This window comes from Rhineura floridana, chromosome 15 (assembly GCF_030035675.1).
Source record: "Rhineura floridana isolate rRhiFlo1 chromosome 15, rRhiFlo1.hap2, whole genome shotgun sequence".
Classification (NCBI taxonomy): Eukaryota; Metazoa; Chordata; class Lepidosauria; order Squamata; family Rhineuridae; genus Rhineura; species Rhineura floridana.
The window spans coordinates 1,268,996-1,293,722 of record NC_084494.1 but is presented as its reverse complement, the minus strand read 5'-3'; the positions used below and the strand labels follow the sequence as shown (position 1 = coordinate 1,293,722).

Here is a 24,727-nt window from a genome sequence, read left to right as displayed (position 1 = left end):
CCATCGCTGCCCCTAAATACAGCTTACCATAGGCACTTACCAGTGTATAATTGCATCCATAAGAACATAAGAAGAGCCTGCTGGATCAGGCCAGTGGCCCATCTAGTCCAGCATACTGTTCTCACAGTGGCCAACCAGGTGCCTGGGGGAAGCCTGCAAGCAAGACCCGAGTGCAAGAACACTCTCTCCTCCTGAGGCTTCCGGCAACTGGTTTTCAGAAGCATACTACCTCTGACTAGGGTTCGTCTCCATCTGCACTCAATCCATCTCCTATATTGTTTCATCACTCTCAGCTCTGGGGTATACCATGGAACTGTACAAGCTCGACACAGGAGAGGGCGCTCAGGAGCAATCATGTCAACTGCCCGTGTCATTTCTGTAGTCCACAGTTCAACCAGGGTTTTGACAGGAGCGCCAGCCGTATCATGTTAATAGGTTTCCCATTTAATCTCACTCAGATTAAATCACTCACTCAGACCTCCCTTTGTAGCTCCTAATTGCTTTTGCTACATCACTTCTCACTATTAAAGCAACCGCATTTCTTTTTAATTTCTCATTTCTTGCATAAAATATTTTGTAGTTGCCTGATTGAAAATGTCCCATTCCCATCCATTTCAATTCACTCACGCCAAGTATTGTAATGTTGATACATTCCATTTCTTGCTTGACAATTTCTAACTTTCCCTGGTTCATGCTTCTCACATTCCATGTTCCTATTGTGTGCATTGTACAACTCTGGACTCTCCTTTCGCATCTGTGCGCATCAGCCTCTGGGCTTCCTTTTGGCTTTGACCCAGCTGAGCCATTACTCACCGCGCTATAAAATAACAGTGCTTAACATGAAATGAGGACATTACTGCAGCAGCAATCACACACCTCAAACCAGGCCTGCCTAGAAAGGGGCCTCCTGGATGGTAAATCAGCCAAGCCCACTCAGCTTTGCAGTGGCCACAGCTGGCCCTACTATTAGGCAGAGGGGGAATGGCATGGGGAGCTGTTGCAAGGACAGAGCTGTGTGCGCCGTGCAGACTCTCCTGCCCCCAGGTGCAGTGTAGGATGTCCCTCCATTACCAATGCTGAAGGAAGAGGCTACTGCTAGTTTGGTCAGATTTTGTTTTTTGTCTCAGGCAGCAAAATGTCTGGTGGCTAGCCCTGACAGCAGAGGCAGCAGGGAGAATGTGACTTTTTCACTGAGCCTCCACTGTGCAGAAAAGTAGGCAGTAATGCTGAACACCAGGCTCTAATGTAGCAGGGAAGATATTGATAATGCACTGCCTTTTGCAGAAGTATATATTTAAAAAGGTTATTCTAAAAGACTCATCTGGGCATAGCCCCCTGGGAACATGCTGATTTCCCCCCCCCCTTCTGAGTTGATGCATATAGGATTGCCCTATTAACAGTATGAACCGTAGGAATGGCTGTAGCTCAGTGGTGGTGCTTCTGCTTTGCATGCAGAAGATCCCAGTTCAATCCTCGGCATCTCCAGGTAGGGCTGGGGACTGTCCCCACCTGAAGCCCTGGAAAGCAGCTACCAGTCAGTGCAGACAAAACTGAGCAAGATGGGCCAATGGTCTGACTCATTATAAAGCAGCTTCCTCTGTTCTTCCTATAAACTGTCGCTAGAACATCTCCACCAGATCAGGCCACAGGCCCACCACAGGTGCTGATTAGAAAAAGATCCAGTATGGGGTATTTTAAAGATATTATAGGCCAAAAAGGGAAATGTACAAAAAGTATAAAATGCGAGAAAGAGAAGTAAAGCCTATTCCAAGACTGAACGAGTATAAATCAAGGACAGGGAACCTGTGTGTTTGCACTTGCAAGCTTTAGACAGTGAAAGTCTCAGCCCAGTCTATCTGAAAGAGCGCCTCCAGCTTCATCAAGGATGCCACAAAACAAGATCAGCCTCAAAAGGCCTCCTCTCTATCCCACCAGTTAAAACAGCTAGACTGGTGAAGACTAGGGAGAGGGCTTTTTCTATTGTGGCTCCCACTCTGTGGAATTCCCTCCAAAACCATCTCCACCATGCCCCCGCTATGATGAACTTCTGTCGGGCCTTGAAGACCTGGCTCTTCAGACAGGCTTTTGGGGTGGGTTAGGTTTTATTACTAGTGTTTGAGATTTTAATGTTTTAATGTATTTGTATGTTCTTATTCTGTAAGTCGCCCAGAGTGGCTGGACAACCAGCCAGATGGGCGACTAATAAATCTAATAAATAAATCTAATAAATAATAAATAAAGCCAATACAGGGTGTCTTAGAAGGGTTTTTATTTCAGGAGATTAAAAATATTAGGGATGGAGTAGGACTGCTGAGATGAGATTAGATGTTCCTTTCTATTTTTAAGAGGCCTGAGGCAGAAGTGTGTCCCCAAATTCTCTGAAAAGCACTCCCTAAGTCACCCTCATGGAGGCAGCAGCTCTTCAGCAACAAGTAGCCTCTGACATTTTATAAGGCTTTTATATTGCTGTGCATCACCCTGACATTTTGTGAGATGGTGTATAACCTTTATATATAAATGAAAAGAGAAAACAAGAATAGGATCTGGAAATTCACTTTCTTGAGCATTTTCTGACAAAGATGAAGTTCCCAAAAGTAACCCCATGGTTTTTAGAAGTAACACAAAAAGCAACGATTTCTGATTAGAGTTCTACACAACGAGATAAGAGACCTCCTGATGGGAGAGAGCAGCTAGATTAGAGTCCATTACTTACTTCTTTAAGCTTTGTCTCAGGGCACTCTGACTGCAAAGTGAGGGTGGCTCCTTCAATGTTTCGTGGCATAGGAGTTGAGCCAGGATTGATAGTCAGATGAATCTGATCTGGAGAAATAATGTGCTGGACATAACCCTGGGACATTCCTTCATGGTCAGCTATCAAGGGAAATCTATCCTCATGACCATCGGGTAAAAAAGGCAAGTGATCCCCACACTGCCCTTCATCTTCCTCGTCCTCCAGCGGCCCTCGGTCTTGTTCAATGAGAACTGTTGTTCTGTCATACACTGTCCTGGATGAGGATGGGATGAGGCCATTCTTGTCTACAAACCTCAACAGTTTGTCATCATGGGCCAAATCATCTTCCTCCACTTTGAAATAGATGACATTCTCAGGACTGTTTTCCCCCATGGCTTAGTGGAATTCAAGTAGTCAAAGAATGAACACGTGACAGCTCATCTATAAAAGGATAATGCAGAGTAAGATAGTCAGAACACCTGGATATGCAATAAGTAGCATTATTTTCTATTTTACCATTTTAGAATTATCTTAATTTACTGAGTATAGTTGTTTTAACGTGTTTTTTATTTGTGGTTTAGCAAGTGTTTTTAAAAGTGACCTGAAGAAGCTCACTTGAACCAAAATGCATCAGGCTAACATAGCAACAAACATTCCTCCTTGTCAACATAACCAATATACACGTCTCCCTTTTTTCATTTGCATCACTGGGTACTTTTGCATTTCCTTTCGTCTGTTGTAGGATGCAGACCATGAAAGGCATCTGGATAAACATATTGACTCTCTTTGCAATCAAAAGAATACATTGTACAGGTCATCGAAGTCTATGCAAGGGAAGGGCTGCCGCTCAGTGCTAGAGCATCTGCTTTGTGCTCAGAAGACCCAGGTTCAATCCCCGGCACCTCTGAGCTGTTATCGGCCAGTGCGGACAATACTGACCTAGATGGCCCCGGGGATCTGACTCGGGGTAAGGCACCTTCCTGTGCTCTTACTGGCCACCAGACCGCGTGACGAATCCCCCTAAATACTTAAGGAGTCATAGTGGGAGGCCGGAGAAAGCCTCAGCCTCAGCGAGGGAGGCTCTCGGTCTATTGCCCGGCAAGCGCGGGGAGAGCGCGCACGCTCGTGACAGAGACCCGTCCCTGCTGGGCCTCTCCCTGCCGTCGCGAGGGCGAGGGGCGGCGGCCCCCTGGCAGGCCGCGGCCCACGCGAAGGACGACTAGGCCGGCCTCGAACCCGCCACCTCCGCGAGGGAGGCGCGGGGAAGCTCCGCCAGGCTCCTCCTTGGACCGCCTGTCAGTCCCGCGCGCCTCACCAGCTACGTCCAGCTGCAAGCCGAGCCCGGCCCGCTTCGGTGCCATGGCGCCCGCCTGGCCGGCCAGCCGGCTGGCCGCCACACGCAGCCCGAGCGCCGAGCACCGGCGCTCGCCCGTCCGCTCGGCTCGCCCAGCCAGCCCGTCTGTCCGTCCGGGGCTTCCTCAGGCATCCGCGCTTCCGCTTCCGCCTAGCGCAGGGCACGCCGGGAGACCACAACTTCCGGCCGCTCCCGGCCATAGAGGCAGAAAGTGCAGAGCGGCGTGGCGGTGGGAAGGAGGAGGACTGGCGGGCCGAGAGGCTGCGGCTTTCCCCCCGCAGGAGTGGCGTGGCGTTCTTGGGAAGGGCCGGAGCTGCGTGCGGGGAGCGCGTGCGGGGACGGTTCTTTGCTGCGGCCCAGTCAGTTGCCAAGAGGCGCCTCCAGGAGGGCTGCGAGGGGGCTGGCAGAGCGACTCGGGGCCGGAAAACGGGTGCGGGGGTAAGAGTTACTGTCCCCCGCCGCTCCTCCCAGAGCGGGTGTTACGCCTTGTGGCGCCGCCCCTTCGATGCTGGGGGGCGCGTAGGGGTCCTGCTCCCCCAGAGTGGTGCCGTTGTGGGGCCTCCTCGCAGTCCCAGGTTTGTGGGTGGTGTAGCCGGGCCAGGAGAGCGAGGTGGGGATTTCTTAGGCAGCCGTTGCGAGGGGCAGAGGAAGGGAGTGGATGCGGTTGTCGTCTCCCGTTCTTTTCCCGGTGGCGAACCCGGTATCGTTGTTAGGGAAGAGCGTGCTGGATGAGAAGGAGCGTTTTATAGCCGTTACGGCAGAAGCGATGAATTGTACCGCCCAAACACAGAAAAAATGTTGATTATTTGGAAGGTTTTTGGGAGTGGAGGACTTAACTACGGAACAGACTTGTAAATTACTAGGCAGTCCTGAGGTTTAATTCTTCTGGTATTGAGACCTGGAGTTGAAATGCTCATCGTTTTATTGCCCATGGCCAAGAGTTGAAACATCTGCTTTCCTTTGTGCATATATTGCCTGATTTGGTTTGTATTCAACAAATTGGGTTATTTGAGCCCTTAGATTTTAAGTTATTGGGATATGTTGCCCTCTATAGAGATCGAGTTAATGGAGTAGGTGGAGGTGTTGCAATCTTTATACAGGAAGGAAACAGTGGACGTCCCTTTAGCAGACTCTCTTGCTATTTTGAGAATTGTTAATGCTTATAATCCTTGCCTTCCTATTGACGTGGAAGGGTTGGATTGCGTTTTAGAAGGGAAAAGGGGGGCTTGTATTATCTGTGGAGATTTTAATAGCCATAATTCTCTCTGGGGCAGTCATAAGGATGATAGCAATGGAGGAATTTTGTGATGATGCTGATTTACAGTAGTTGCTTTAAATGAGATGGAACACCTACTCACTTTGACTCACGTACAGGACATCTGTCTTCTTTGGATTTGGGGATTGTTTCCAGAGGCACTGCTGCTTTTTGTGGATAGGTGGTTTTTCAGGAAAGTGCTTCGGGAAGTGATCACTTTCCTGTTTTTATTACCCATAAAATGAAGGCTGTATTGATGATACGAACTCGATTTCTTTTGGAACTATAAAAAGGCTGATTGGATGTTATTTCAGCAAAAATGTTTGGAGTTTATTGGCTCTCTAATTGGCGTGGATGATGTTGAAACATTTCTTAACAAATTTATAATTGGTCTATTAGATGCTGCTTCTCAGGCTGTTCCCAAGCATAGACCACTGCAAAGACACTATCTTGTAGTGCCCTAGTAGCCAGAGGATTGTAGCAGAGCGAAGCATGCACATAACTCTGCTTTTCAGTAGGCTAGGCACCCATTTTCTGGAGAAAATTTAGTGGAGTATAAACGCTGTAAGGCCTTGGTTAAAAGGACACTCAGAAGAGCAAAGAGAGATCGTTGGCCACATTTCTGTAGTGACATTACTATGCATAAGCCAGTACCATTGGTACTGCTCACCAACTGAGAGCAATGAGTGGTGTTCATGGCCACAGGAAGAGTATTCCTACTCTGCTGATTCAGAAGTATGCACTATTCATCTTAAGAGACCTAAAGTATTGTCAGAGGAGTTTCAAGAGGTCTGTAGTATCGATAGCTGGATCAAGGCTTTTAAACTCTGGCGGGAGGTCTTTCTTAGATCATATAAAGATATTTTAACTGACTGGTCACTGAGTGATGAAGACACTTTGAATATAGAATTGGAATCTGCATTAAATTTATTTTATTTATTTATTATTTCAATTTATATACCACCCTTAGCGAAATAGAATACTTTTCCTGGGGAAGACAATATACGATATGAAATGCTTTGACACTTATCCTAGAGAGAGTTTGCTAGTACTTCTTCTTTTTATAATCTGGTTTGGAAGCTAGGTACACTGCCTGAAGGATGGAAACATGCAGTTGTTGTTCCTATTGGTAAACTGGGGAAGATTCTGTCTTATTATAATCCTACTTCCTATAGGCCTATTGCGGGAGCCAGTGTGGTGTAGTGGTTAGAGTGCTGGACTACGACCTGGGAGACCAGGGTTCAAATCCCCACACAGCTGTGAAGCTCACTGGGTGACCTTGGGCCAGTCACTGCCTCTCAGCCTCAGAGGGAGGCAATGGTAAAACCTCCTATAGGGTAAACATAAGTCTGGATCGACTTGAAGGCAGTCCATTCCATTCATATGCCTATTGCACTTCTTGTATTGTGCAAGATTATGGAGCGTTATGATTAATGTTCGACAGGTGGCTTTTTTGGAGAGACATATTCCCTTGACACCAGTACAAAGTGGCTTTCGTAGTGGCCGGCATGCTATGGATCATGTTGTTTGATTGGAAACAGAGGTTTGGAAGAGTTTTTGCTCCAGAGAGTTTCTAGTAGCTGTTTTCCTTGATACTGAAAAGGCTTATGACATGTTTTGCAAGGAAGGCCTGATCTATGAATTGTTTCAATTGGGCTTGGGGGGTACAAATTTTTGGTAGCTGCAAGAATTTTTGTAAGGCCATAAATTGTGGGTTCAGTTTTATCTGAGGCCTGTTTGATGGATAACGATATTCCGCAGGGGAGTGTAGTTAGCCTCACCCTTTTTAATGTTATGATTAATGATCTTCCCTCTGCTGTTCAAGTATGCTGTTTGTTAAGGAAATATAGCATAGTTAACAGTTTTATTCCAGGGAAATTTATTTCTAATTACTATGGCTGGCCTTGGATTCCCCCTTTGGTGGATGTGCACATTAGTAAGAGAGGGTTGCAGCAGTCTAAGGCTTTGGGTATTAAAAACATGGCTTTCGAATACATTTTTTTCTCTTCGCTATATGATCTTTGTGGATGGCTCCTGAGATTCCTTTGATGGTAAAGTGAATGCCTCTTATTGTGTCCCTTGGTTTGGGATTAAAAAGGGATTACAGCTCTCCAGTTGGATATCAGTGATGGCAGACATGATGGTTATCCTATTGGCAGTTGAGTGGATTAAGGATGCAAGACCTGATAATGTTCTGCTTTTGTCAGATTCTCGTTTGGGATTTCAGGCTATTCAGTTTGGTGGGTTAGCCTGCTAGAATGATGTAATCAATGACATTTGGACTTTAAATACAGAACTTAGTTCCATGGGAATCTGGCTTGGGTTTTGTTGGATACTGTCATGACCCCGTCAGAGGACTCCTCAGATGAGGACGACTCGGGAGTAACAGCAGCAGACCCAGGAGCAGCAGACTCAGAAGGAGACATGGAGGAGCCTCCTGAGAATCCAGCTCCTTCTCCCCCTCAGCTGCAGAGCACCCCAGATACAGCAGAGTCCCTGCAGCCAGACACAGACAGTGAACAGGATACTCCCCCCTCACCTGCAGAACGTAGACAGCAGAAGGTCAGGCAGAAGAGAGGCAGGCCTGTCTCCTTAAGGCCCAAACGCTGAGGACTCACACCTGCTGTCAACCTTGCTCTTTATAAGGCACACCTTGGCTGCAGCTTGTTGTTGACTGCAACGTCAGGTGTGGCTTGTGTGTTCCTAGTTTCCTTGCACCCTCTTTCAGACTGACCCCTTGGCACTTGATCCCGGACCTCTACTGACCTCACTTCTGGACTCCTGACTCGGCAAGTACACTTCGGACAAACCTGGCCCTTATCAGCTCCCCTCCTCCTAGACCTGGCAGATTTATGACCAGACTGCCGGCTAAGGACTTTGCTTCCCTGCCAACCACCCAGGAATTTCCAGCCCCCCACCGGCCCTGCTGACGCAGTGTAGAGCTGACAGTTTGCAGTCAGCCCAAAACAAAGCAGGCAAACGAGGGAGTGGGGGAAGTGCTGACCATGGAGCAACTCCAGCAGGAAAACTTGCTCCTGCGCTCACAAGTAGACCAGCTGTTGTTGGCCGTCCAAGGCTTGCAAACCCAGCTAGCAGCAGCCCCACCCCCTCTCCCTACAGGGAGAGCCAAGTGCCCTGTGACTCTCCCAGAGAAATTTACTGGGGCTTCTGACCAGCTCCCAGCCTTCTTGGACCAGGCCCAGCTCTTCATGGAGTTACACCCAGAGGCCTTCCCAGATGATAAGACCCGGGTGGGATTCTTGATTAACCTGTGCACCGGGGCCGCAGCTAGATGGGCCACGCCCCTACTCCTCGAGCGGAGCCCCGTGCTCAACGACTTAGCCACCTTCACCAGAGAACTGAAGGCTATGTTCGAGGACCCAGTCCAATCAGCTACAGCCAACCGCCGGATACGCCGGCTGCGGCAAGGCCGACGCCCCTTGCGGGAATATGTAACAGACTTTCGTTTATTACAACAAAACCTGAGCTGGAACGAAGCAGCTCTCATGGACCAATTTCAGGAGGGGTTGTCGGATGAGCTTCTGGATGAGCTAGCTAGGGTGGAGCGCCCTGGAACCCTGCACGCCCTCATACGCCTGTGTCTCCAGATTGACGGGAGGCTGGAAAGCAGGCGTGCTGCCAACCGACCCCGGCCAGTCTACAGAGCATCTGCCCCAGTGGCTGGGCCCTCGGAGCCCGTCGGCAAGGACCCTACACCCCCGGCAGAACCGATGCAGCTGGGAGGGGCTCGGCCACATCTCTCTGCGGCCGAAAAGCTGCTGACGCCGGCAACAGGGCCTCTGTCTGTATTGCGGGGCCCCGGGACATTTTGCAGCCCAGTGTTCTGCGAAACGACCCACAGCCCCTGCCTTGGGAAACGTCCATGCCCTGGCCTTCACAGGCCCCTGAGCCAGGGCAACCTCATGGTTCAAGGGGCCTGCCACCTCAGTTCCTCACCGCCCAAGCATCTGACCGTGTTGATCGCACTGACAGTCCCCGGAAGGGGGACCCTACAAGTACCCGCCATGCTGGACTCGGGATCCACCAGCAATTTTATGGACGTGTCCTTTGCCAAGCTCCACCGGGTTCCTAGTCAACCCATTCGCCGCCCCCTCCTGGTGGAGACGATTGATGGCCGGCTTCTCGCCTCGGGCCCTGTAATACAGGAGACAGTGCCGCTTGACGTGGCCCTGGGGGAGCACCAGGAAAGCCTCCAGTTCTACCTGGCTGCCGCACCCCACTTCCTGGTCATGCTGGGCCTGGCGTGGCTCCAGCGGCATGACCCCATCATCCAGTGGTCCACGGGCCGGCTGACCCTCGGATCCCCCTATTGCCAAGCCACCTGCTGGAGGCCAAAGGAGTGCATCCTGATGACCCGGGAGGCAAGCTCCGCACTCGAGGCCTTACCAGAGCAGTACCGGGAGTTCGCGGATGTGTTTGGGAAGCAAGAGGCAGACCAGTTGCTGCCCCATCGTCCTTAAGACTGTCCCATTGATCTGCTACCCGGAGCCAAGATTCCCGTGGGCCGGCTTTACTCCCTGTCAGAACCCGAACTGGCAGCCCTCAGAGAGTTCCTAGACAAGAACCTGCGCCGAGGGTTCATTCACCCTTCCACGTCCCCTGCAGCCGCCCCTGTCCTCTTTGTCAAAAAGAAATGTGGGGAACTCCGGCTGTGCAATGACTACCGCGCCCTCAACCAGATTACAGTTCGGAATCGCTACCCTTTGCCCCTGATCCCAGAACTGTTAGAGCGGCTGCGGGGCGCTCGCATTTTCACCAAACTAGACCTGCGAGGGGCCTACAACCTGGTGCGTATGCGGGAGGGCGATGAGTGGAAGACAGCCTTCCGCACCCGTTATGGGCACTTTGAGTACACCGTGATGCCGTTTGGCTTGTGCAACGCTCCTGCCGTCTTCCAGCACTTCATGAACGACATCTTCTGGGACATCCTAGACCGCTTCCTGGTGATCTACTTGGATGACATCCTGATCTACTCGCGGAACGCCTCGGAACATAAGGAGCACGTTTGAGCGGTGCTGCAGCGCCTGTGGGAGCACCGCCTCTTCGCCAAGCTTGAAAAATGCGCCTTTGACCTCACGACCGTGGATTTCCTAGGCCATCGGATCTCGCCCTCGGGTATCCAGATGGACCCCGCCAAAATTGAGACCATCCTCCACTGGGCAGCTCCGCGAAACCCCAAAGATGTGCAGCGCTTCTTGGGCTTCTCCAACTATTACCGCCGGTTCATCTCCCACTTCTCCGAACTCACCACGCCCATATCAGACCTGCTTCGAGGCAAAGAGAAGTTTGTTTGGACCGAGGCCGCTCAACAGGCCTTCTGGCGCCTCCAACACGCCTTTACATCTGAACCCATCCTCCAGCAACCCGACCCTACCTGACCTTACATAGTGGAGGCCGATGCATCTGATAAGGCAGTGGCAGCGGTCCTACTTCAGCCGGTGGGGAGCAAGCAGTCCCTGCTCCCCTGTGTGTTCAATTCCCGGAAACTCAACGCTTCGGAACAGAACTACACCATTTGGGAGAAGAAGTTACTGGCCATCAAAGTAGCCTTCGAGACCTGGCGTCATCTCCTGGAAGGGGCACGCCATCCGGTCCAGGTACGAACGGACCACCGAAACCTGGAGCACCTGCGAAGCGCCCGACGGCTGAACCAACGCCAGATCCGGTGGTCCCTGTTTTTCTCCCGGTTCCAGTTCACGGTCACCTACCTCCCTGGCCGCCGAAACACCCTAGCATACGCGCTCTCTCGCAAGCCGGAATACCGAGCCGAGCATGTCGATCGCCCCCTTCGCCCAATCCTCCGCCCAGAGAACTTCGCCGCTACACACCAACCACAACCCCTCCTGGACCGGGTGCAGGAGCAGCAGCAAAAGGACCCCTATGCCCTGGCCCAGCAGCGAGAGCTCCAGTCCGGGACGGCCGCCCAGGACAGCCCCTTTTCCTTGCATCAGGGCCTCTTGTACCACCGGAACCGGTTGTACATTCCCCCGGGAGCTCTGCGGGGAGAGGTGCTCCACCTCTGCCATGACAGCCAGCCTGCAGGGCATTTTGGAACGTATAAAACCCTCCACCTGGTCCTACGGGATTTCTGGTGGCCCTGGGTCCAAGCGGACGTCAAGGACTATGTAGCGGCCTGTGATACCTGCCAGCGAGCCAAGAGCCACCCCGGCAAGCCCCCGGGGCTCCTGCTCCCACTGCCTACCCCCCCAGGGCCCTGGCTCTCGGTCTCCCTGGATTTTATCACGGACTTACCAGCCTCCCGGGGAATGACCACCATCCTCGTAGTCGTAGACCTGTTCACCAAGATGGCCCATTTCCTCCCCTGTGCCGGACTACCCTCTGCCCCAGAAACTGCGCAACTGTTTTTGACCCAGGTTTTCCGGTTGCACGGCCTCCCCGACCACCTGATCTCTGACCGAGGAGCCCAGTTCACCGCCCGGTTCTGGCAGGCCCTGTTTCGGGCCCTGCACGTCCAGATCCACTTGTCCTCCGCCCACCACCCTCAATCAGATGGACAAACAGAACGTACCAACGCCACCGTCGAACAATACCTGCGGTGTTACATCTGCTTCCAACAGGACAATTGGGTGGATCTGTTACCGCTGGCGGAGTTCGCATATAATAACTCCGTGCATGCCTCCTTGTGCCAGACCCCGTTCTTTGCCTCCTACGGTTACCACCCCCGATTCTTCCCCTCAGTGCGACCCCCGTCGCCGGTCCCCGCTGCGGATGTCATGCTGCAGGAGTTGCAGGCCCTGCAGGCAGTCCTGAAGGAGCAGCTGGAGCAGGCCAAGGACGCGTAGAAGCGCTTTGCTGACCGCCACCGCCAACCAGGCCCGCCGCTGAAGGTAGGGGACCGGGTATGGCTCTCGACCAAATTCCTGCGTTCGCAACGGCCGTCTCACAAGCTGGAGGCTCGGAACGTAGGTCTCTTCCGGATCACCCAGCAAATTAACCCAGTGGCGTTCCGGCTCCAACTCCCTGCCTCCTTCCGCATTCACCCTGTCTTCCATAGATCACTGCTGACTCCCGCTCTCCCACCTCACCCCTTGAGTAGTAAACCGCGGCCCCCGCTGCCGATACAAGTCGACGGGGAAGAGGAATTCGAAGTGGCGCAGATCCTGGACTCCCGGAAGCCCCAAAGATGTGCAGCGCTTCTTGGGCTTCTCCAACTATTACCGCCGGTTCATCTCCCACTTCTCCGAACTCACCAGTACCTCATAGACTGGCAGGGGTACGGCCCTGAGGAACGCTCGTGGGAAGATGCGACGCAGGTGCATGCCCCTCGTCTGGTCCGGCGCTTCTACCAGCGCTACCCGGATAAGCCGGGCCCCGGTGGGAGGCGGAGGGTTGGTCGTGGGGCGGGGGATGGTGTCATGGCCCCGTCAGAGGACTCCTCAGATGAGGACGACTCAGGAGTAACAGCAGCAGACCCAGGAGCAGCAGACTCAGAAGGAGACATGGAGGAGCCTCCTGAGAATCCAGCTCCTTCTCCCCCTCAGCTGCAGAGCACCCCAGATACAGCAGAGTCCCTGCAGACAGTGAACAGGATACTCCCCCCTCACCTGCAGAACGTAGACAGCAGAAGGTCAGGCAGAAGAGAGGCAGGCCTGTCTCCTTCAGGCCCAAATGCTGAGGACTCACACCTGCTGTCAACCTTGCTCTTTATAAGGCACACCTTGGCTGCAGCTTGTTGCTGACTGCAACGTCAGGCGTGGCTTGTGTGTTCCTAGTTTCCTGGCACCCTCTTTTGGACTGACCCCTTGGCACTTGATCCCGGACCTCTACTGACCTCACTTCTGGACTCCTGACTCGGCAAGTACGCTTCGGATAAGCCTGGCCCTTATCAGCTCCCCTCCTCCTAGACCTGGCAGATTTATGACCAGACTGCCGGCTAAGGACTTTGCTTCCCTGCCAACCACCCAGGAATTTCCAGCCCCCCACCGGCCCTGCTGACGCAGTGTAGAGCTGACAGATACCTGCCCACATAGGAATAGTGGGGAATGAACTGGCTGATTTAACTGCCAAGAATGCAGCGCCCAGCTGTTGATCTCTCTCTGCCTTTATTAGAAAGAGAAGTTGTTGTAGGGTTGAACTATTGTCTTCAAGGGGAAATTATTAAGGAATGGCAACATCGGTGGAAAGTGAATAAAGTGGGATGTAGTTTTCTCCTTTTGCCCTGATTTGAGGGATTTTCACATCTTTAGCCAGTGTGGTCGAGCACAATCAGTTTGTCGGCTATGTATGTTTAACAGGACATTGTGCAGCACATAGTCGTCATCTTAGCATTAGGCAGGCGAGCTCCGGTCTTTGCGACGTTTGTGGGGTATGTGAAACCATATTCCATATTCTTTGGGGCTGCTTATGATATAGAGATGAAAGTGAGTTTTATTCATTAATTGGCTGATAGAGGAGCTCCTGTTGGTGACTTGGGAGTCCTTCTTAGGGACTGTGGTTTGCAAACTCTAGTTTTATCTGCCATTTGGAGTTTTTTGTAACTCTGTAATTTAGTTGGTCTGTTGTGATTAGATTTCGTGTGGTTTTAGTCATCAGTAGGTGACGGTAATAGGGCCTCTTAGGCCTTGCTTTGCCATAAAACGCCAGAAGAAGAAAGTGAGGTGTGTAGCACATGGGTGGGCGAGAGGCCTCAAGCAAGCTGTGCCCGTGGCTTTCCCCACCGACCTAAAGCGAAGGTGCTGAGGGTGGGGCAGAGAGCCTTCCCATTGCTGCTGGGCTTCCTGCAGGAGCTGCTTCTTCCTCAGAGAATGGCATTGGGAGTCTTGCACTTTGGACCAGGAGGGAGGAGCTACACCACTCTGCGTGGGAGGCACACAATGAAACACCCTGCAGTGGCGTCAGGGTGAAGGTGGGCTGGACACCCCTTGCCATCTAACACCCCAGAAGCAGCTTGGAAGAAGAGCAGAGGGCTGCTGGCTCATGGCCAGTGCAGATTCACCAGAGCTCAACAGCCAGGGCCCACCTGTGCACACAAGTTGAGAAGAATGCGCCCTAGAGCTGTGGCCTGGAGGGGGGAGGTCAGGGAAGTATTGGCCCCTGCCCATGCAAGTGGAGCTGTGCTGACCGATGCCCTGTCCTGTGCTTTGCTGCCCTACTGCTGCGCCTCTGATGTCACACTGTGTAATAGCATCACATCTTACCTTTCTCAGTCAGCGGAGGAGAGATAGGAATGGGTTAATTCTCCTGGAGACAGAGGCAGCACTATAACACAAAAAGTTTAGCTGGTGGCCGGCCGGAAGGGGAGGAACCATCTCCCGTTCTCCAGTTTTTGACTCTTCCTTCAGCGAGCAACAGAGTCGGCCTGTTCCTCCTGGGTCCCCATAAGGGATTCAGGAACAGTTTAGCTATTTTCTCTGCTCTTCTCAGAGAGTTTATCATCATCAACTGCAGTGGAAGTGCACAGACTTTTGCCTCTCTTCTTTCAATTCCCGCCCTCACTAAACAGCCAGATTGGAGGGAGGAAGAGAGGGATTGTGCTTTCTGAAGAGGCGCTGGAAGCAGCGGAGGCCAAGATCTGTCTCGCACTTCCCCCTGCTGTCCTTTATCGAACACTCTTTCACGGTCCCAAGGAGAGGGAAGCTTTCAGGAGCAGAGATTGGCTTTTCGCTATCCAAGGCATTTTGTTGATTCAAAACCCCCTGGGGCAACAGGCCTCCGCTAATTGTGGTTGGCCTCCTTGCCGCATTGATCTCAGGTAAAGCCACTAAGCTTTCTTTTTCTAATGGGGGGGGGCAGCTCCAGCCCCGGCCTTTTTCCCTCTTCAGCTGGGATTTTTAACTATGCCTGGTTGTAGACAGCCCACTCCAGGGCATGCTGTTCAGGAGGTCTGAGGCCCTGTTCATGTCTTTTAAACAAGAGGTGCAGGGATTAAAGGTGTCCAATTCCACCCTCAGCCGCTGGGTGAGGGATTGTGTAGTTAAGGCCCATAAGGCAAAAGAGAGAGTTCCCCCCTCCAGGGATCACTGCACACTCAGTTAGAGGGCGCTCCACAAGGATGCCCCGCTGGAGGAAATCTGCAAAGCTGCCACCTGGGCTCACCCATCCACCTTCATCAAACGCTACAAAGTGAATAAATTTGCTTCTGCTGAAGCTGCCTTCAGCAGAAGGGTTCTGAAGAGGGTGGTGGCCTAGGTTTGCTCCCACCCAAGGATGTAAGGGGGGTCACTGCCCAGGTACATCCCGTTCCTGTCTGCTCCACTCCTCCGCTGACGGAGAATGGAAAGTTGGACTTACTGTGAAGTGTCCTTCTGGTCAGGGGAGAGTGGAGCACACAGCCCCACCCTGCAGCAAAACCTAGGCCATGGGGTGGGGAGGGGATCTCTCCGGAAACCCTCTGGTGGCCGCCGGTCGCTCACCATCTGGATACAGTAGTAAAGGCTCCCTTCATCCCTTCCTGGCACTCTGTGCTGATTTGTTAGCACTTGTTATTCTATCCTCTGTTCAAGTTCATGTAGGTGGAGTGGCCGGCTGCTCAGTACTCGGTTTTTGACAGCTGTGTCACAAACTGGAGAACGGGAGAAGGTTCCTCCCCTTCCGGCTAGCCAACAGCTAAACTTTTGTGTTATAGTGCTGACTCTGCCTCCAGGAGAGTTAACCCATTCCTGTCTGCTCCACTCTGTGTTGAACAGAAGGACAATTCACAGTAAGTCCAAGTTTCCGTTCAGTTTTATTATATAGGAAGATATTGTCTGTGTGCGGTTCAGTTCATTTATTACTGTTTCCTGTTGACTGTTGTGTCACTTTTTACCGTATAACTTCTCAAACCAATTTTTGCAGGTGCTGAAGGGGTAGTCTACAACAAATGTGAAAAACAGCCCTGTTCAATCTCTTGCCTACCCCCACCCCAGCATTCTCTCTGGCTGGAGAGGTAATACATAGCATAGAGATGGACCTTGGAGGTCATCGGGTTGAATTCTGTGCTTAATGCAGGGTACAACAGCAGCAGCAGCCCTGCCCACCACCACCCTCTCCAGATATGGTCCTGTTACTCTTGTACCACCTTCTGAGGTAGCCTGTTCCATTGCTCTATTTGGACTCACCATGTATGCCATCTTCCTGGAGGACAGGTTAGAGATGTAACGGAAGGGCTGCCATCACTCATAAAGCACACTAACAGATATTCCTTTCTTGTCATCCATGGAATGAATGGTACTGCCAAGCGAAACTACAAAGAAATCACGTCAGACTTTGAAGCTCTGGGAAGGACACTCAAGGACTTTGGGGCCCAGATAGTTTTCCCATCCATCCTTCCGGTGTTTAGAAAAGGAGCAGAAAGGGATAGAAAAATACTCCAGGTGAATGACTGGCTACAAACGTAGTGCCGACATGAGAGATTGGGATTCTGGGACTGCAGGGTACGCTTCCTGGAAGATAGACTGCTGGCAAGTGAAAGGTTGCACCGCAGAAGGACTAGGAAGAACGTGTTTGGCCACAGCAGGTAGAAATTCATCAGGAGAGCTTTAAACTGAATCCTAAGGAGGAGGGAGACCTAAACAGCTTTATTGGAGCCCAGTAATAGTCTTTAAAAAATGTAGGAAGGTAGCCAGGCTGTAAATTACATGGTCTTCCATGTCTGTATACTAATGCCCAGAGTATGATGGGGGGAAAACAGGACAAACTTGAACTCTTAATACAGAAGAGTAAATATGGCTTGAAAAGTATAACTGAAACTTGGTGGGATGACTCCCATGACTGGAATACAGTAATTGAAGGATATGACTTGTTCATAAAGAACCGAAGGAAAACAAAGGGAGGTGGAGTCGTTCTATAAGTTAAAAATATACAGGCTGAGCTTGGTAGCTCCACCAAGTGTAGTTGGATTAAAATCATTGGGGCAAGGAATAAAAGGAACATGGTGCTTTGAGTCTACTACTACCTACCCAATCAAGGAGAAGAGGAGGATGAAACTTTTGTAATGTAATGAAAGTAATGGGGACTTCAATTACCCCGATATCTGTTGGGAGACAAATTCTGCCAAACACAGCTCCTCCAATAAATTCCTGACTTGTGTTGGAGATAACTTTCTCCTACAGAAGGTGGAGGAAGCAACCAGAGGATCCTTGACTTTATTCTAGCCAATAGAGATGACTTGGTGGATGAAGTGGCAGTTACGGGAACTCTGGGAAAAAGTGACCAAGCTATACTTTAGTTTTGATTTTAAGGGAAGCAAAAACTGAGTATAGCCATACACATACCCTGGACTTCAGGAAAGCCAATTTTAATAAACTCAGAACAATGGTAAATAAGGTTCCATGGCTAGCGACCCTAATGAGAAAAGGAGTCCAAGATGGGTGGGAGCTTCTAAAATAGGAAATTCTAATAGCACAATTGCAAACAATTCCAACAAGCAAAATGGGAGAAGACAGCAGAAGAAGTCTATGTGGCTTCACAGAAAGCTTAGAGATGGCTTAAAACAAAAAAGGACACATACAGGAAGTGGAAGGAAAGCCAGGCCACAAAGGAAGAGTACAGGCAGGTATCATGGAATTGCAGGGATGGTGTCAGGAAGGCTAAAGCTGAGAATGAGCTGAGGTTAGTGAGAGATGCCGAAAGCAGCAAAAAAGCTTTCTTCAGGTACATCCATATAGTAAAAGACAAAAGAAATGAGGATGGCAAAATGATAACAGATGACAAAGAAAAGGCTCAGTCTTCTCCCAAAAGACGGTCTATGGCTCTTCTGGGAAACGTGAAGTTGAAGGGGCAGGATTGCAGTTTGAGATTGATAGCCAAATGGTCAAGGATGGCTAATCACTAAATAAATAAATCACTTTGAACGAGTTCAAATCTGCAGTCTGATGAACTGCATCGTACAGTATTGAAGGAACTGGCTGAAAAACTCTTGGAACCACTGGAGGAGGGCTAATGTTGTCCCTATTTTCAAAAAGGAAGAACCTGAGAACTACAGACATCATCAGCCTGACATCGATCCCTGGGAAAATTCTGGAGTAGATTATAAAGTGCTCAATGTTTAAGTACATTGGAAACAATGCAGAGATTACTAGAGGCCAACATGGATTTATCAAGAACAAATCCTGCCAGACTAATCTCATTTTTTGATTGGGCAATCTCCCTGGTAGACTTTGGGAATGCTGTGGACATAATACATCTCAACTTCAGCAAAGCTTTTGGCAAAGTGCCCCATGATATTCTGATTAGCAAGCCATCTAAATGTGGGCTGGATGGAACAGCTCAAGTGGATCCACAGTTGGCTACAGAATTGTACTCAAAGAGTGCTTCTCAATGGTTCCTTCTCAAACTGGGGGGAGGTAACAAGCGGGGTACTGCAGAGCTTGGTCCTGGGCCCAAGATTCTATTATTATTTATTTTATTAAATTTATATCCCTTCCTTCCTTCCAGGAGTTCCTGCTCGTGTTTTACCAAAAGCTGCTTCCCTGCTATTTCCATCCATGGGGGAGGTGTGGCCTTATTCGTGTGTTCAAGGGAACAAGTATAGGCATTAAGGCATGTAGGGGGAATAAGTACATGTGGGCTGCCTTCACCTCCCATGTCCCTGCCTGCTCCACTCCTGGCATTCCCCTTGTTAAGCAGAGAGACGCAAATGGGGCTCCTAAGTGCGGTTGGCCCTCTGCATTATCAGAGTTCCCAATCCTGAGTGGGGTTCCAAACATGGTCAATTGAACGCACTTAGAAATCCTCCTTGGACCCTTCTCAATGGAGAAAGGTTGGGAGTGGACAGGGTTGGGGAGAGGCCCAGTTCATGCATGCATACATTCTCCCAACACAACTTATGCTGGGGTCACCAACCTTTTTGGACCAGGGGCTCATTTTGAATTTTGAGAGAGTGCTGAGGGTGCCAGTCACAACATGGCTGTCATGGGGGACATGGTATAACACACAAGTATGGCGTAACGCACAGTTATTCCTGCTTTGCTTTTCCCCCCACCCCTCTCGGCACAACCTCATGTTTACCATGGGAAGTCAGCCATGTGGAGATGCAGCTGTTAGAGGGGGCAAGAATCCTGGTTTTTCCCCCAATGCCAACCCCAAACCAAAGTTTAGGCTGCCATCCTGTACCCACTTACATGGGAGTAAGACCCATTAAACACAAAGGGATTTGCTTCTGAAATAGACATGTATACCATTGTACTGAATGTTAACTATACTGTGAATTCTTAATGACTGCCTGGTCTCCAGGTCCTGCACAGCAGAAGACATGCTTAAGCCTCTTTGCGAAGTTTTCACTTTCCATTTACTATTTGGGGAGAGACATCCACCCACACTTAGTAGTAGTATTTACAGAAAATAACTTCTAGGGAGTACCTGATCTCTGACAAACCCCCACAGGAAAGAAGCACCCTGTGGTTATGGAAAAAAGAAGAGCAAACTACAGCGATTCCAAGAGCTACAAGAAAACAAAACAGGAGCAGGAAAAGCGCACTAAACGGGATGGGAAAACAGAAGGTCTTTATGACCCAGCGATTCCTCTTGCCTAGTGATATCAATCGCAGCTCTGACTTCACTCAATGGCTAAAATCGACAGGCTGGTCATACAAGAGTACCTGCACCTTGTGCTTTGTAATCGTTCTATGGGGGCTAGAGACTTAGAAAGGAAGCTCAGATTCCAGGGCCCCTCCCTGAGAGCATGCGTGAAGGCTTCCAGAGGTGCCAGTTGGCAACCCCTAGGCCTAGATGTGGCATATAATAAGAGAACTTAATATTTCCCATGTTCTGGGCACTATGCTGCTCTTAACGCAGCCTAAGATTTCATTCACTGCTTTAGCTGCCACATCACCCTCATGGCTGCTGCTCAGCTTAAGATCACGCAGAACATTTTACCTGTATTGTCACGCCAGCTCTCTATCCCACCACTTGTGCCTTTGGTTAATAAGGAGAACAAACAGCATGAACATTAAAAACTTAAAATGTTTAATTATATTAAAGTTGCATTCTTTCTTTGATTATAAAAGTCGCTTAGTTAGGTTTTCAAAGGTTAAGTATTAAGGCAATGGGAAATAGAGATAAAATTGTTTTATCACAAAATGTGACATCACAGTTACGATATAGTGTGCATATCGACCACTAGTTTAAAATAAAAGTGCACTTTGAAATTTACTGTGCTTTATAATGTTGCTAACACAGTGGCAGCTGATTCTTCATACCTGACCTGTACTCCAGAACTAAAAAGTATGTACACATCCGTACACACAAAGTCATTAAAATACTGCAAGATCTAGTATTCTGAATATACATAATAACTATTACAGAAGTAATAGCCTATAAAATGAGGAGTCCACAGCCTTCACAGTGTGCCCCCTTCCCGCAAAAGGAACTGCTGGATGAATTGCTGAGCTTTCCGCTTCTCGGCAATGCCCGGCTTCAGGTGGCCAGGAGGGGGACGTAGCAGTAAGCCCCCAAATAGACTACCTGCACAGGAAACAGGATGATGCCCATTAGCATTTTCAAACACAAAAGGGCATGTAAGTTCCAGGCAGGGAGCGCTCAGTAGAGACAATTGTGCTCCTAAAGGCCCACACCAGCCGAGATCCCGAAGGCTGACATGTTAACTCACCACCTCCTCCTGGCTTAACCCATAAGGAGCCTGCTGGATCAGGCCAGTGGCCCATCTAGTCCAGCATCCTGTTCTCACAGTGGCCAACCAGGTGCCTGGGGGAAGCACGCAAGCAGGACCCGAGTGCAAGAACACTCTCCCCTCCTGAGGCTTCCGGCAACTGGTTTTCAGAAGCATGCTGCCTCTGACTAGGGTGGCAGAGCACAGCCATCGTGGCTAGTAACCATTGATAGCCCTGTCCTCCATGAATTTGTCTAATCTTTTAAAGCCATCCAAGCCATCTTTTAAACGAGTTGTTCCAGGACATAGTTAGGTGAGCTGCACATCTGCCAGCTGTGATGTATGTCGGAGCATTCCAAGCAAACCCCATGTTTGTCCCAATAAGATCACTGGAGGATACCACCTGCCAAAGCAAGGATCAGTTCTCACCAAGAATATTCACATCCAAGTGGTTTTTCCCAGAGTGTTGCAGCAGTTCCCGCAGAAATGCTATGAGGTAACTGAAGACATTTTTATGGCACTTGGGCAGCGTGGAAAGTACCTGGGAGAAATGGAGAGGGCAGCTGTTGCACAGAAAGGCCCTGCACCCCCCCCCAAGGGTGCTCTGCCTTACCTGGCTGCTCAGCACGTGGCTGTCGGCACTCTCCAAGCTGCTGTCGTACAGCCTGTAGCAGATGACCGGTTCAGGAAGGCTCTCCAAGAAGAGCAGCAAAGCTTCAGCCACTGAGTGGTTGCTGCCATCTGGCCAGCGATGGTCAAGGAAAGGCAACTGCCAAGGTGAGACGAGTGCCAGTTCCAATCTGCACAATGAATGCTGAGCCACCGGGCAAGCCAGGGAGCCATTTCTTCTTGAGCATCATGGAACCCAACCGCCCATTGGGACAGCAAAGCAATCTAAGTGGGCAAATAAGCTGTTTATGGGGAGAAATGTTTGCCTTGTCGAACCAAAAATTACACCACCACATACTTTGAGCAACACTTTGGAATAAACTCTGCTCATAGAGTGTCAAGTTGAGTTTGGGGGAGGCTGAACTGCCATGGCCAGAGAGCATCTCTCTGGCCTCACCACCTCGTCGTAGCCTGCTTATTTACAAACACCAAGTCCTCAATACACACCTCCAGAGTTGTCTCCTGCAAAACTAACTCTCATCAAGGCTCCCTTGAGCTTCCCACCTCTTGCGGAAAGGCAAATGCAAAGTGACATGTTTCCTTTCATGCCAGCCATGGAGACAAGGGGCAGGGGGGAGCCTCCCTTGCAGATATGATCAGCAGTCTCCACAATGAAGGGGGGAGGGAGGGAGAGCAAGAGAGAGGTAATTCTGATCAATGTTAAAGCAGAACTGCCACTCCAAACACCAAAGGATACCGAGCGTGTCCAGCATCCCTGTGTCCAAGCAATCGCGGATCTGTTCAAATTCAGTCCTCAGGCCTGGCTGCTGGAAGAGGTCTTCCTGCAAACAGGAGCAGCCACAGCGAGAACAAAGAGAAGAAAGAAGCTCAGCCCACTTCACTAGATCTTCTGGCAGTGCCTCCTTTAGTTGCATCCACAGATGCTCCCACAGCCCCAGCTGCACAACATATTCGACAGCCAAGCTCTGAGGTGCAGACCAAGCAAAACCTGCGTGGAAGCACCCGTGTCATACAGCTAGCAAGTGCTTGACCCCATAGAACCATTCCCCAGTTCTCATATAAATCTCCTGCCTGTGGGCGTCACAGCTAAACACCAGCTGAAAAAAAGACACCTCCATCCGTAATGAGGCCATGCACATGGAAAGGAATCAGTTGCTAACCTGCTGGCATGCATTGCGGTACAGGTAGTCGACCATCATCCACAACTCCTTGGGAATGTCCAAGGGCTTCTCGCCCCAGGAGGCATCATCACCTGGCCGCAGCGGCATCAGCGTCTGAAAGGGAGTGGCGCAACTGGGGAAGGGTGGTGGAGGAGCAGTTGCTTTGCCTGCAGAAGGCCCCCGGCTCAGCCCTCAGTGGCAGCATCTCCAGCTAGCGCTGGGAACGACTCCCTGCCTGAAACCCTGGAGAGCCACTGCCAGCCAGTGCAGGCAACACTGCTAGATGGACCAGCAGTCAGACACAACATAGGCAGATTCCTACGATGCTGCAGATTAGCGTGCTCTGTGCAACGCAGCGTCACCCCTGGGCCAGTGCTCCTCATCCCACCTAACGCCAAAGCAATGTCTCTGGGGTGAGGGCAGCCCCCTGGCTGGCAGCAAGAACTCACCAGCTCCTGGATGGCCTCTGGTGACATCTCTTGGATAGGCTCCCTCATGTGACACAGCGTCTGCAGAGGGCACCCAAAGCAGCTGGGCAGGTAGTTCCCCGACACAGACAAGAAATAATCCTTGCCCCGATCGAGATGCAGGACCAGGATGTCCTCAAGCTTGTTCTCTCCAGAGTTCAAATGTGTTGCTGTTGACTTATTCACAAACAATTCCAACTCAACTGTCACCTCAGCATCTTCAGGAGAAGAAAGAGGTACAGTATGACAACATCAGACTCAAACCCTCCTACAATATCATGCGGTGGAGGAGAGACAAGATGGAACCCTTGTGGGACTCTGCAAGGATGGTCCCAGAGGGCAGACGAGGAATCCTCCAGCGATCTCCTGCTGTGGCCGTCTGAAAGAGGCAAATGGAACCGTCCACAGCAACCCCCAAATGCTCACCAGGCCCCACTGTCAACACACCAGGATCAATAGTATCAAAGGCCTCAAAAGTTGAACAGGATAAATTCAGTGCAATTGCCTCTATTGAGCTTAAGGCACGGATCATTTCCCAAAGCCGTAAATATAAACTGATGAGCCTGAAACTGCTCACATGAGAATCTTCCCAAGAAAAGGGAAGAGTTTATTGCTTTGCAGGTCTAAGCAACTGCAGACACAAACATGTCTGGGTCCCTGGACTGTCTTCTCTGGATGAACCACCTGACGCCACCATCTGAGGCAACTCCGGCTGAGGAGCAACTCAACAGGACAAACCAGAGCATCCCACCCTCATCAATGGTCAGCTCACCAGGCAACAGGAAGCCCTTGCTAGGGTTTGCCATCAACCACGGCTTGCAATAGGAGTCTTCATCTGGCTTGTTGATGAATTCAAACTGGCAGGGGACTGGCCCATTACGGATGGTGAAAGGCTTCACTTGAAGCTGCATGTACTTCACATCCTTGAAAAGGAACTGGGGGTAGAAAGAGAACCCACACATACAGAGACAAGAAGAAAAAGCATCAGCCTCCCTTCCTTGAAGGTTACTTCCCTGTCTCACCCAGAGCTCTCCAAGTCCCACATTTTGTCCTCTCCCAGCCATTTGACCAACAGGCAACACGGTTAGAGACACCTATGCAAACCAAGGACTTGCCCACAAGCTCCACTGGCAACCCTGGCAAAGAAGTTGCCAAGGAATGTCATGGTCCTCCCCTGACCCACAGATGGCCTTGAGCCAGTTCAGCAGTGCCCTCTCTGGAGCACCCAGATGTTGGTCTCTTTGTGAGGAAGCCTCTTGATGCTTTCCACGGGCCTGGGCTGCATCATCCTACCTCCCGCTTGGAGAGAGTGACCGACGGGATGCTGGCATTCTCCATCTTATCCAAGGAGCGCACAATTTCCTCAAAGGCTTTGCGATAGAGCTCCTTATCCACCACTTTCACCTGGAAGGAACATGCACTGCAGCAACAGCATGATGGGGGGGGAGGTTTCCCCTGCTGGGGAGTCATCAGCATTGCCTGCCGTTTCAGCTAAGCACCCACCAAACAAGTTACAGAGGAGGTTAAATGTTAAACCCATCCCACAGGATGCCCCAAGTGAT

At 50.6% G+C, this 24,727-nt stretch overlaps 2 protein-coding genes across 8 annotated transcripts in view; both read right to left on the bottom strand.

Moving 5' to 3' along the window:
• Positions 1 to 4,282, bottom strand: part of MTF1 (metal regulatory transcription factor 1) — a 47,682-nt gene extending 43,400 nt beyond the window's left edge. Inside the window, exons 1-2 of one of the 2 annotated variants that reach the window (XM_061596378.1) lie at positions 4,047 to 4,282; positions 2,714 to 3,172 (exon numbers count right to left, since the gene is read on the bottom strand). In XM_061596378.1, the coding sequence (XP_061452362.1) occupies positions 2,714 to 3,124 (411 nt within the window). In that variant the 5' untranslated portion in view covers positions 3,125 to 3,172; positions 4,047 to 4,282. Of the gene's footprint in view, positions 1 to 2,713; positions 3,173 to 3,670; positions 4,026 to 4,046 lie in introns of those variants that run through there. The other variant, XM_061596379.1, reaches the window with a different exon arrangement.
• A 15,962-nt stretch (positions 4,283 to 20,244) lies between these two features.
• Positions 20,245 to 24,727, bottom strand: part of INPP5B (inositol polyphosphate-5-phosphatase B) — a 31,968-nt gene continuing 27,485 nt past the window's right edge. For 4 of the 6 annotated variants that reach the window (XM_061596372.1, XM_061596376.1, XM_061596377.1 and 1 more), the window contains 8 exons: positions 24,459 to 24,569; positions 23,938 to 24,100; positions 23,148 to 23,383; positions 22,699 to 22,812; positions 22,275 to 22,359; positions 21,522 to 21,649; positions 21,338 to 21,449; positions 20,245 to 20,763 (listed from right to left, as the gene is read on the bottom strand). In XM_061596372.1, the coding sequence (XP_061452356.1) occupies positions 20,639 to 20,763; positions 21,338 to 21,449; positions 21,522 to 21,649; positions 22,275 to 22,359; positions 22,699 to 22,812; positions 23,148 to 23,383; positions 23,938 to 24,100; positions 24,459 to 24,569 (1,074 nt within the window). In that variant the 3' untranslated portion in view covers positions 20,245 to 20,638. The other 2 variants (XM_061596374.1, XM_061596373.1) reach the window with 2 other exon arrangements.